At 42.4% G+C, this 12,585-nt stretch overlaps 1 protein-coding gene across 1 annotated transcript in view; it reads left to right on the top strand.

Annotated features, from left to right (window-relative positions):
• LOC135703990 (scavenger receptor class B member 1) overlaps positions 1 to 12,585 on the top strand; it is a 70,383-nt gene that overhangs the window by 42,988 nt on the left and 14,810 nt on the right. The window contains exons 3-8 of the mRNA XM_065225348.1: positions 9,769 to 9,860; positions 9,932 to 10,438; positions 10,633 to 10,907; positions 10,977 to 11,257; positions 11,324 to 11,442; positions 11,506 to 11,628. Of these exons, the coding sequence (XP_065081420.1) occupies positions 9,769 to 9,860; positions 9,932 to 10,438; positions 10,633 to 10,907; positions 10,977 to 11,257; positions 11,324 to 11,442; positions 11,506 to 11,628 (1,397 nt within the window). The remainder of the gene's footprint in view (positions 1 to 9,768; positions 9,861 to 9,931; positions 10,439 to 10,632; positions 10,908 to 10,976; positions 11,258 to 11,323; positions 11,443 to 11,505; positions 11,629 to 12,585) is intronic.

Raw genomic sequence — 12,585 nt, 5'->3', positions numbered from 1 at the left:
CGCAAATCCACACATTAGGAATGCTCTTGGTAGAACCTGTTAGTGACAATATTTGTGGGGATTTTTCGGCTACTTTTTTTTGTCACTTTCACTAATTCGACCTTGACAATGCCTTTTCTCGACGTAAATCAGAAATAACTGCGAGATGAGACAACATGCGTAAGCTGAGTCAACTACCGCCGCATTTTTGCGATGAATTGTTGCTAGGAGGGTAGATATGGATGTATAATGAAATGCCATAACGCTATATTGCATTGCCATTAGACAAAAGATTCAGGAAATGGAAGAAAGACGACGCCGCACTTAGCGTGATGAGTTTGATGATGATAATCTGATACATCTCCATAGTTGCGGTCGAGCCCACGATTAGCATATAATTAGAGCCGATTAGTAGAATCTCCCTCTCGAGCAATGTGTGCCGTATTCCACGTGATTCCATTCTCTTGGCTAGAGGGTGCACTCAACCTTTGTTTCTATCGACAGTCAGCCGGGAGTTCAAATGCGAAGGAATGCCCCTGCCGCTGGACGTGCAATGAATTATCTACGTGATGTATGAACTTTCGCATATGCATTGGGAGCTGGGGGTTCGTCACTTGCGTGATTTCGTTCATTTCGACGGTTGAAATCACTTCCTACATTATCAGCGTGTCGTCACGATGAGTGGAATGGTACTCCAAATCTGTCCGTGTAGGCATTCCATAAACACGTTTTGGTTCGGATGAGTCGAGAGAAAGAAGTAGCAAAGGAAAACAAAAAAAAATACAGACGTCGACTCGAGTCAACGGTCATGAAGCGTTATTATGATAGTTTTGTCCTTGCAAGTGCCGCCGAACGGCTAACAAGTAGATTGGTAGGTACTTTACCTGCTCAGTCTTGAGTCATCATCACACCAGTAGTACCGTGTCTGGTGGTGCGTTTTTATTGCGCTTTTTCCATTTCTTGTGTAGTGGTGTCGACGATATTGAACTTTTTTTTTTCAAGGCAGAAGACACAGTAAACTGTATTAAATTTAAGGATTTTACAAGCAAAACAAACAGTGCTTTCAACTACTTGCATCGTTTCAGTTGACATCTGTTAAATTGAAGATGGTTGACAAAAAACAGAAAGCCATTAGATTTAAACGGTACTGTAACTACAGGTTGATATTTAATGGAAGTGCACACTACGAAAATGTCATGTAAATTTAGGTTCCCTGAGACCGACACATGTAAGCGGCCCATTTGACATAAGAATCAGTTGAAAGACACAAGAAAATCAATTCAATGAAAAGTTCTCTTCGTCGATTTGCTTATGTTTCGGTTTGAGAACACTTAATTTTACATGAAATGATGGTTTACGTTCCACGATTTACGTTCAATATGGATTACGTTTCGTGTAAAAGTAGTTATTTCTAAGTGTGTGTTAAGAAAACATCTCTTCACGACTTATTATACAATTTAGCTAAATTTCCATATTTTTTTTGTCCTTATATCGTTTATTGTTTATCAGTCAACAGGTAAAATGTTTACCCCAATGACACCTGTTCTACAACTAAATACAAAACTAACGAATAACATAAATTAACATAAAACTTGTTTAAAACTACGCTTGTTTGTTTCTCGTGACACGTTGAAATCGTACACATAATAACACCGGTTGAATACACGGGACATGCTTCGCAAAGCCATAATTAGTTCTTGCCGGAGGGATGGTGATAAACGAGTGCGACCGAAGATTGCGACGACGTGTGTTGATGTCCAAGAAACTAAGAAGCGTAGGACTGTCAATGTTGCCTTGCAGAAGATCCCCAACAAAGCACGCTTTTGCCACGTTGCGTCTTGCTTCTAGTAATTCCAGATTTATAAGTAGACAACGGCTTTCATAACTGGGCAGGTTGAATGGATCTCTCCACCTAAGATGACGTAGAGCGAACCGGACGAATTTTCGCTGAACAGCTTCGATGCGTTGAGTTTCATTCTGGTAATAAGGAGACCAGACGATAGACGAATACTCCAAGATAGGGCGCACAATTGAGCAGTTTAAAGCTTTTAGGCAGTAAACGTCCTTGAAGTTGAGGAACATTTCTGGTGGCGACGGCTACATCCTGCGGGTCGATGTGTTCATTAGTGAAAACATTGCTGAATTGAGAACGGAACAGGTCGGCGATGTCAGTGGTGGAATCAGCTTCGAACAATCCGTTGGTCATCGTAGAGGGCAGTCCGGATTCCATCCGTTGGTCATGGACGTAACGCCAAAAACTTCTGGGGTGTGTCTTGAAGCGCCTTTGCAAATGGTCCTGATATGCGTTGTACAAACGATTATTAAGTTGGTTGTATTCAGTGCTCGCCGCCATATATCTCATTCTCGTGGAGTCCGTGCGATACTTGCTATGTCGTCTGAGAGCTGCCCGCTTCCCAGTCCTAAGATGCTTGAGGTCAGCATTTGACCAGGCTGGCTTAGCCGGTTCGTGTCTAGACTTCACGGGAACGAACTGATCGATGGCATACCACAGGATACCAGATATGGTCGACGCAGCAAGGTTGGCATCACAATTTTGAAGCACCTCGTCCCAATCGACATGTGCGAGGAACTCGTTCATGCTGTTGAAGTCAGCCTTTCTGAAATCATAGGCGATGCTTTCAGAGGTATCTTGGAAGCGTTGCTGTGGACTTATCTTGAATTCCATCAGTACAGGAGGATGATGCCTGCAGATTTTAACGAGCGGTGATGGAGCTTGCATAACTGTGCTGTGCTCGCAAAGTTCCTCACTGACGAAGCATAGATCAAGCGTACGATTGTTTTCATTTGCAATTCCACTCATTTGTCTGAGTCCAGCGGTGCTATACGCATCAAGCAGCTTCCGTTATGCCAGGCTAATCGAGGATCGTGATGTAATCGGGTACAGGGAACCATGTGGACTACGCTGCCAAGAGATCGAGCTCAAGTTGAAATCGCCTAGGATGATAACGTTGTCTCTTGGTCCTAACTGCGAAACCACACAGTTCAGCGAATCGATATGCTTTTCGATCAAAGATTCATCGTTTACTCGATCAGGGGGAATATACACAACGCATAGGTAGAGTGTTGCATCGACAGTGGCAATTGCGATCCATATTTGCTCAACCGCCGAGCCATCAGGAGGGTCGAGCGTACGGGATTTAAAACTCGAGCGAACAGCCAGCAAAACACCACCTCCAGTGGTTTTGTTGCTATTCGAAGGCGACCGGTCTTGTCGATAAACGGAATATGATTCGCCAAACAACTGATTCGTTGAGGTATGTCCATTGAGCCAAGTTTCGGAAAGTGCGTAAACATCATGTCTATATTTATTGAAAAATTAAAATTATATTTTGTTCATCAGCATGGGTCAAATTTGCATGGCATAGCAAAACACTGCTCTCAACAACTCTTTCGATCTGTATTGAAATTCCCAACATCTTTGCAAAATTTGAATGAATTTGGTTGCGACCGCACACTTAAAAATACCTAATCTTACGCATGACGGAATCCATCTTTGACATAAAGGATGAGACGTTAACAAACATGTCATGTAAAATTAAGTGCTCCGAGACTGAAAAGTTCGGTACTCGACGCAAAGTACGTTTGATTGAGATGAATTGCGCGTCTATTATGACTCAATTTTATGTCAAAATTGACGCTCGTATATGTCAGTCTCAGGGCACCTAAATTTACATGATTTTTTTCCTGATGGAACTCCATCAGGTTCAGGATTGAAGGATGACTTGAGCAGAGTCGCGGCCTTAGAAATCATCGCTGCATTAACATCAATTGCACCCAGCGTTTGATCATTTACTGGAACTTTCCTGGCAGCCAGGTTAATATGGTCGTCAGTTTGTATCTCATTAGTGAATACACTGGCAAACATTTCGGAAAAAAATGTGGCATATATCCTGAACGGTGGCAGCAACTTCTCCGTTGAATTCCATAGACGATGGGAGGCCGGATTCCCTGCGTTGCTGCCTCGTTGGAAGCTTGAAAAGCATTCACGACTGACTCGCTGGTCCATGTGTTTCAGCCTCACATAATGTAGTTTCAGAGGAAGCGTGCGATACTTCGTAAATCTTCTCAATGCTGCTCTCTTGATTGACTTCAACCTTCGTAGCTCTCTCGTCTGCCAGGGAGGATGAGAAATTTTACGGTGAACTCTTTTCGGAACGTGCCTGTCAATGACATAAGCCAAGACATGTGAAAAGGTTTGCGCTGCAGCCTCAACGTCATCTGGATCAAGGATGTTCTCCCATACCATGCTAGACAATACATCTACGGTGGTCAGCTTTACGGAAGTCATAAGAAACCGTAGCAGGATAGTCGTCAAAATCACGCACGAGTTTGTCCTTAACAGTGACAATTAGAGGAGGGTGATGTGGAACTAGCTTAGTTAGTGCACAAGGAGCCGAGGAAATTGATGGAACCCTGTCCTGTGTGCTCACGAAGCAGAGGTCCAAACTACGATCATTTTCGTTAACTACATGGTTAATTTGAGAAAGCGTCGCTGCGCTGTAGTTTTCGAGAAGGCTAATAGCTCCTGCGTGAAATGTAGAGCTATCAGGATCTAGGTACAGGAATCCGCTATGAGAACCGCCTGGCAGATTGTCACGGACTCTATCAGGTGGAATGTACAGAGCGCATAGAAATAGTGTGCGATCACCCAGATTGATGGCTGTCCAAACCTGCTCTACACAGTTCCATGAATCGTTCTCGATGGTCTTTGCCTCCAACCCGCCATGGACAGCTACAAGGACACCTCCACCAGTAGATTTACGGCTGTTGTTAAGATTCCGACCGCAACAAAAGACCTCGTAGTCAGGACCGAAGACTTGACTGGAAAGCGTTCGATAATCGAGCCACATTTCGCACAGGGCAATTATATCGTAGCAACGATCCGATACAGCTAGGCGGTACTCTTCAACATCAGAATTCATTCCACCGGCGTTTTGGTAGAAAATCACGACGTCCTGCTTGCGGCAAGGAATCGAACGACTGCTCTCCCTGGAAATCAAAGATACATCAGGCAATAACTGACCATCATCAAGTCTCATTGGACACTCGCCATAGTGAGTGGGTTGAAAGACCCCCTCTCCACATCCGACAGCAGGTCCGGAACGACTATGATGAACGAAGGCTGCTGATGGCAGGAATGAGACGGAGGGATTGGGGGCTTCCATGGGGCTTTCTACGGTGCGTTCCGGGTTTCCAGGATTGGGAGTTACAGAGGCATCATCACAATGACTAACATACTCAGAATTGCTGAAAATTTGATCGGCATCAGGCAGTGAATAGTCAATATATTGATTGTACTTGCTTGTAGAGGCAAGGTGGAAGACTCCTGATTCATATCCAGCCACACTGGGCTGGAGTAACCAGGAGCTTCCAAAGAGCGGTCTATTGTGAATTAGGATTGTTCGAACAGTAAAGCGGATGTTGTGAATGAGCAGTATCAAAAGTGCTTCTCAACTGGAAACAGCCGGCAGGTGCTTGAAGCGTTGCACTGGAACACGGAAACTGATCAGGCAAATTACTGTAACTAATGTATGCATACTTGCCTGAAGACGATGCTTGGGAGACCCCACTACCGAACTTGATCGCAAGGCCAGAACGACTCTGATCGCAGGAAATATAACGACTTTGATGGCGGGAAACAGCTAGCGCGACTGAATCGAGTGGTTTGAGGTCTCCCATAATGCGACAGGCAGTGCATTCTGGTCTACAGCGCTCCAATTCACAACGCAAAATCCAATTCTGAATCAGCAGACTGGGTCTAGTCCGGTGATGGGAGTTAAATATTCTATATATATTCGCGATTGAATAAATCGAGAGCCTTCAGTGCTTTTGAACACGATGAAGATGAGACGATCGCCAATATGAAACTCCTGGAGCATCTACAGTTGTGGGTTTCCTCATTTAACAAAAGGTACAGAGCTCTTAAAAATATTGAACAAGTGGCTTTCCGATACTTTTCCGAAAGATCCACGAACCTTTCCTAAAACTACGCAGTCAGTTTCACTAAATCCGGTTGGAGATGGCCAGTATTGGCATCACGGATTTAAACCTTGTATTGTAAAGGCTTTTAGTTGAGCCAATGAGAAATTTCTTACATCTTGATTACAAGAGAAAATAGAAGGATCGCTTGGAATGTTGAATTTTTGACAGGTTGCGAAGGTTTTTGTTTTGTTTTGATTCGCTGTACCTAATAAAACCAGCAAGCTAGCTATAGAGCTAACATATAACTTAACGCTCTCAAGTTGGACTAGGAAATGCTAAGATACAACCATTAGGTTTATGTTATGCTTTAGAATTCCAATTTAGGAGAATATTTTATATTGAGGCTTTTTTTAGGAGCAGCAAGTTATAACGAAAAAAATGTGGCCGTATGAGAAAATTTCACACAATATGAATAATAACGCTTCAATTGATAGGCGATAAAACACTTTCAAACATCTATGTATAATTAAATAATATGTGACTGGTTATTGTTTAACAGTAATAACAGTTTTGCACTAAATAGATAATCTTATGAAGAGCTTTGAGTGTGTTGGTTTATTTCCTTTAAATTCCTTTATAATTGCTTATCTTTTGACAGATACACGTGTTTTGTCTACTACTTGCAGACTTCATCAGTGGCCACATGGCCAGGTAGGAGTAGGGAAGGAATATTAGAGTTGCCTTTGCTGTTTTGGGTACCATTTTCCACACAGATTCCCCTTAAAGATCACAGGAAAGGAGATGTTGTTAGTAGGTTGGGTTCGTTTGATCAGGATTCACCTTATCACGATCATAATTTTGATATAATGCATTGTTGTTCGATGAATTGCTTGGATAACACGAAGAATATTTGCGATCTTTTGATGAGCGAATGATGTGACCCTATCATATCAGTAATGTGAAGGGGCTTGGGATAAAACCCACTGTCTTCTACTCAGTAAGCAAATACGGTTGGACTAGACCGAGCTCCTTATATTACATTACATTTAATTACCAATGGCGATTGTTCTTGCCCGTTGACATGAAACTGTTCTAATGGAATAATGTCCCACATCAAGCATACGTCATATCATTCACATCATCATCACTCACAGCAACAAAACATATGACACCTAGGACGACAACAGTAGCAACAGAAAACTTTTCAACATACAACGCCATCAGCAAAAGGAGTAACATAAATATGAACAAGCACCTTAGAAGACAAGAAGAGTAGTAGTTTGCTGGTCTGTAATATGCGTAATATTAAAATTTTGCCAGATGACAGGCAATATGAATGTTTTGTATAATTTTTGAAAAATATGATTTAACTACGAAACCCATTTTTACGAAACGAGCGTAAGAGAATTAACGAAAACATATTTTTAGTGCACGGACAATTGTTGCGTCGTAAACAATGTGAAGTGTGAAAGAAATAAACAAAGAATGCAGTCAGCATCCTTTGTATTATTCAATGCAGTTGGTTTTTACATTCGGTATGCTCATAATTTCAGGGTCAGGAGAGCAATAGGACATTCAAGTAAAAAAAAAAACCAAGAAGTTATTTTGGAAGTTAACACAAAGGGCTGAATTGAACCGTGTTGTTCACTTCAGGTTGACCCTCCAGATTTGATCTGGATCACCTAGACGATGCCGCTCACTCACGGAAGGCAGTTGCTACGTGCCGGCAACGGCGTAACTGCTTATTGATCGTGTAGCCACGTCATTACATCACTACTTGTTCGCGCTAAGGCTTTCCTCCGCATTCTCGTTGGCGGTATGTTACCGTAGTAGATCGGCATCGATCAACGCGCTGCTGCCACGATCGGAGCACGTTTCCAATTCTAATGCACCAGGAAAGCGTTGCACGAAGGATAACAGCAAGTTTTACAACTAGGCGCTTAGCACAGGTGGAAAACCCGCTAACCATCGTTATTGTCTCAGGGGTGAATCACCAATTAAGTATAATAAGATGAACGCGTTGACGTATGTAGGTTCACGCACGGGGTGCAAAAAAAAAAAGTTAGTTGTCGTCAGATTGCTTTTTGAGCTGGAGACAACTTTATAAAATCGCGTAAACGCTTATACAGCTGAACAATTTCTCCTTATCCCCGGAATGCGATCTTTGTTTATAAAAGTTTATTTATATTACAAGTTAGAGTGCCTGATGGAATGTCAGGTGAACAAACGCGCTTTTACTGGTACACGTAAGGTATGTTACTGTTTACATATACTTAATACCGTGGGACACAGCACTGGAACAGATTGTATTTGACATTCTACGGTGTGTTTTGCCCAACGGTCATGCTGTCACAACATTCATTATAGTTTTTTGAAGACTTATTATTGAATCATCGCTTGTTCTGATCTCCACCATCACCGTCAATTTTGCCTTCATGATTGAGAGTGATATATGTCAACCACTAAGATGGATACCTACGCTGATGGCTTAGCTCATATATCTACTCATAATTTGCATCATCCCGGCTAGCAGCAATGGCGGCGGCGTGGGATCGATTTAATCTACACGACCTAACCAAGTTCAATGCCAGGTGCGGTTTTCGCACCTGAACTGGTGGATGCTTTGCGGTGATTCTTCCGCCATTAGTGGATGCTGTTACGGTAAACAACACGGGACATCCCCGGTGGAAACAGTTATAGAAGGATAAATTTGAAGATTTAGCTGTTTTTTTGCGGGTGTTTATTTTTTACATAAGCAGCGGAAGATCACGTCTTAGGAAGCAGGAAATTGCGACTTCTTTATAAAAACCGCAAATTGAAGTCGACACATATGGCATGAAGTGATTAGTGCAGAGAGGAAATCACAATTTTTGATTATTTAAACCAGTAACTGAGAAACTTGAACGCCCTTGCACTTGTAACTGATAGCTGTACGTATTCTGTTTCAGTCTACATAGTAATTGCAGCAAATATAGTTGTCAAATCTGACGCATAGCGACCTTGACCACGACCTGTAGACAGCCGTTGAAGCATGCGACGGCTTGCTTTCCTCGCACTTCTCTCTTGCAAATTACATATGTGCTTACCTTCCGTATGATCAGCACGTGAGCTGCAGGTTTTTTTTTTACCTGTCGTCACTTTGTTTACATTCATTGAGTACAGTGTAGAGATGGAGAACACACGCTGCTGAGAGAGCAATACTGAGAGAACATCAGTGACGTAACACTGTTTTGAAATACACGCGATCGCGATCAAGTGATCTCCTGAGCCGGCTAGTTCGCTCTCCGATCACATAGGTCGTTGATGGCAGCAGCGTTATGACTCAGGAACTCTTCCGTAAGATAGCATCGCCCGCTTGAACATAGTAATTAACTTGTATACCTATGAGTACTAACAAGATTAATTTACGATCACGCATTGTCTTGGAGGAAATCCCCGTTGGCGCCGACTGTGTGTGACAGGACACAATTCGATCCAAACCAAAAGAGAGATGCGTTGCTGCATTTTCGAGGTTATAGGTGCGAGTACCTTTTCTTCTGGGGGTTCAGCTGTGCTGCAGGGCGTGAAAAGGTTAGAGTACCGGTCGTGTGCTCGGGTCAAAATACCAAACGAAACGGGTTTGGTGAATGAACAAAACTGAGCTTTGTTGATGCTGTGGGTTTAATGATCGCTAATGTGACATTGAGTACACGCGATATACACTTCTCCGTATAGTTTATGATGGCATGGCAAAGTGTTAATAAACAGTTCGTTTGAAATTACGAGATCACGATCTTTGACTTATTGTGCCAATGTGCAGCTCTTTCATAGCAGGAATTAACTTTTGTTGTTTTTTTTTCATTAAAGGAATTGTCAAACTAGGATTCCTCGGAATGCTATTCATCATGATGGGCTGCGTCATAGTGGTGCTCAACCCGACCGATCTGATAGTGAACAACGTAAGTGGTGATATCCTGTTCCGCTTGGGAATTTCCAGCTTAGATGATTTCTGAATGCTGTTTCGTTTCAGATGCTGAGTATGAATGAAGGTTCCTACCTGCATAGGCTATGGAAGAAACCACCACTGGAAGTGTTCATTAGCATCTACGTATTTAATGTGACTAATGCGGATGCGTTCATGCGAGGAGAGGAAAAAATGAGACTGGAAGAGCTTGGGCCGTACGTGTACCAGGAGTTCTTGGAAAACCACAACTCAACGTTCAACGCAAATGGAACGCTAAGTTTTACTCCTATTCGTCGGCAAGTGTTCATTCCAGAGCGTTCCGTTGGAAACCCTGACAATGATCTTATAATAGTTCCCAATATTGCCTACTTGGGCGTGGCCAGCGCAGCTTACCGCATGTCAGCATGGGCTTCTTTGGCCGTGGCTGCTGCCTTGAAGCCCCTAGGAATGAGCCCATTTCTCAACATAACCGTACATGACCTTCTTTGGGGGTACGAAGACCCATTAGTCCAAGTAGCTTCAACTCTGCTTCCGAATATCATTCACTTCAAGAAAATCGGTATTCTCGATCGCGTAAGTATTCATCTACCGTGATGCTGTTATCATTCAGTAGTCATCGACCATCTGGTATTCTCACTCACAGTGTTAGATTCTCATCAGCAACTCTGTTCTCTTTCTCTTCTTCTCTCTGTGATTGCACCACAACTCGTACTAACCCATACCACAGTCAGTTTAACCGTATTTCCCCCCTGTCCCGTTCGGAATAGATGTTCGACGATGGCTTTGATACTGTTACAATCAATCTACCGGAAGCGGTACAGAAATTGCGCAAAACCCAAATTGTGGCCGATGTTTCCGAGGAGGAATTGGATTCCGTCGAGAATGATTATTTTGACCAGGATGCATTGCAGATGGCTGCCGAGGAGGAAGCCGAAGAGTCGGACGACCCCATTCGGAACTACTCCATTGATCTGTGGAACGGTTCGCCCGGCCTAGCTCACTGGGGATATGTAGGAAAGGAGAACTGGGATGCAGAACGGAGGTAGCTTTTAAACTCCTGAATGAATAATAGATAAAATTTGCATTTCTCAATTTGATCGAACATCAACAGAAACACTCCATGTAATACACTGCAAGGATCGTACGATGGGACGGTGTTTCCGAGGAACATTTCCAAAACGGAAGTTTTCAAAGTCTACCGGAAGGCATTCTGCCGGACGCTGCCGATTGCATTCGAGCGAGAAGGTACGCACGATGGCATCAAAGCCTATTGGTTTTCCATTCAGGAGAATGCATTCGAAAGCTCGCTGGATGATCCCTACACGGCATGCTACTGTCGGTATGGGCAGTGTCTACCGAAGGGGCTGGGAGACTTGAGTCCATGTTGGTACAGTGAGTATTGGCAGTTTTGCTACTGGTAGAATTCATGGTGAATGTAATATGTTGTATCGTTCACAGATATCCCGGTAGCCGTATCGCTTCCGCATTTCTACAAGGGAGATCCAGCATTGTCCGAAGCTATCGATGGGTTGAATCCAAAGAAAGATATACACGATGCAGTCATTATCATGCAACCTGTAAGTGGATGACGTAGGCGTCGGGACACATTTCCTATCAATGATCCATTATTTATTCAACAGCAACTTGGGATTCCTATGACTGCCAGTATTCGAGTGCAAATCAATCTACTGACAAATGTGAGCTTCATCTCTGAATTGAAGCCTCTGCATAATACAGTGATTCCTTTAATTTGGGCGCAAATGGTAAGTAATGTATGCTATTCATATGTTTTCTCATAACCACAGGATTCGGTTCTAGTTATTTAAAAAATGGTCATCATGGTGAATATAATATTTCCTGGCTTGATCTTTGAACATCAGCATCCAGTCTCGGAAATAAATATGTAAATGTTTCGGGTTTCTATTAATAAGCGTTAACGAACGTCTTAAATAGGTGGGTCGCCTTATTCAAAGCATGTCTTTTTTCCTCTAAACAATAAATCGAGATCCTAGCTAAACGATGATCTAAAATGATCCAAAACGATATTGCATGGGCGTAGCATGTTAGGGGTGAGAGGGGCGCTCCAATTAGAAAAACTTAACGCTCCTGAAAGTTCTATTAAATACACGCTTAATTTTATTATATCCAGAAATTTGATTACCAGAATCGTTCCGATTTTTAATGAATAGAGAGCTAAAGACATTTCCAAGCTTAAGAAATAAGTTTATGGTTCATTCACTACTTTTTGCGCACAGAAAATTAAAAATTGAAAAATCTTCGGTGTCAAAATACATTGATAATTTCATTTCTCAGGCTTTCATCCCGATTCCCGGTCCGGTCTAGGAATTTTTCGGGTTGGAAAATTTCTTGTCTTCCGTGGGCATATAGTGTGATTGTTTTTGCCACACAATTATACTAATGCAAAAATGGTACAGGCATCAAAAGCTCTCAAGTAATAACTGTGGAAGTTCATCTAGAAAACTAACGTGAGAACACGCAATAAACATAAAATGTGAAGAAGAAGTAGTAGAAGGTTTTCTTTAGAATATTCTCAAGAATTTCCTTAAAATCATTCAACAATCTATTCAGAGCACGTCAGAATCCGTTTGAAATATTTTTCGGATTCGCCCTATAAAACTCCACCATTCACTTCTTATCATTAATAATTTTTCCAAGAATTAGCTCAAATTAATTTCATAATCTTTTGACGTAGGACTACG

Source organism: Ochlerotatus camptorhynchus, unplaced genomic scaffold, assembly GCF_037179485.1.
Source record: "Ochlerotatus camptorhynchus isolate MF236.1 unplaced genomic scaffold, CSIRO-AGI_Acam_v1.1 ptg000228l, whole genome shotgun sequence".
Classification (NCBI taxonomy): Eukaryota; Metazoa; Arthropoda; class Insecta; order Diptera; family Culicidae; genus Ochlerotatus; species Ochlerotatus camptorhynchus.
This window is presented reverse-complemented; position numbering and strand designations above follow the sequence as displayed.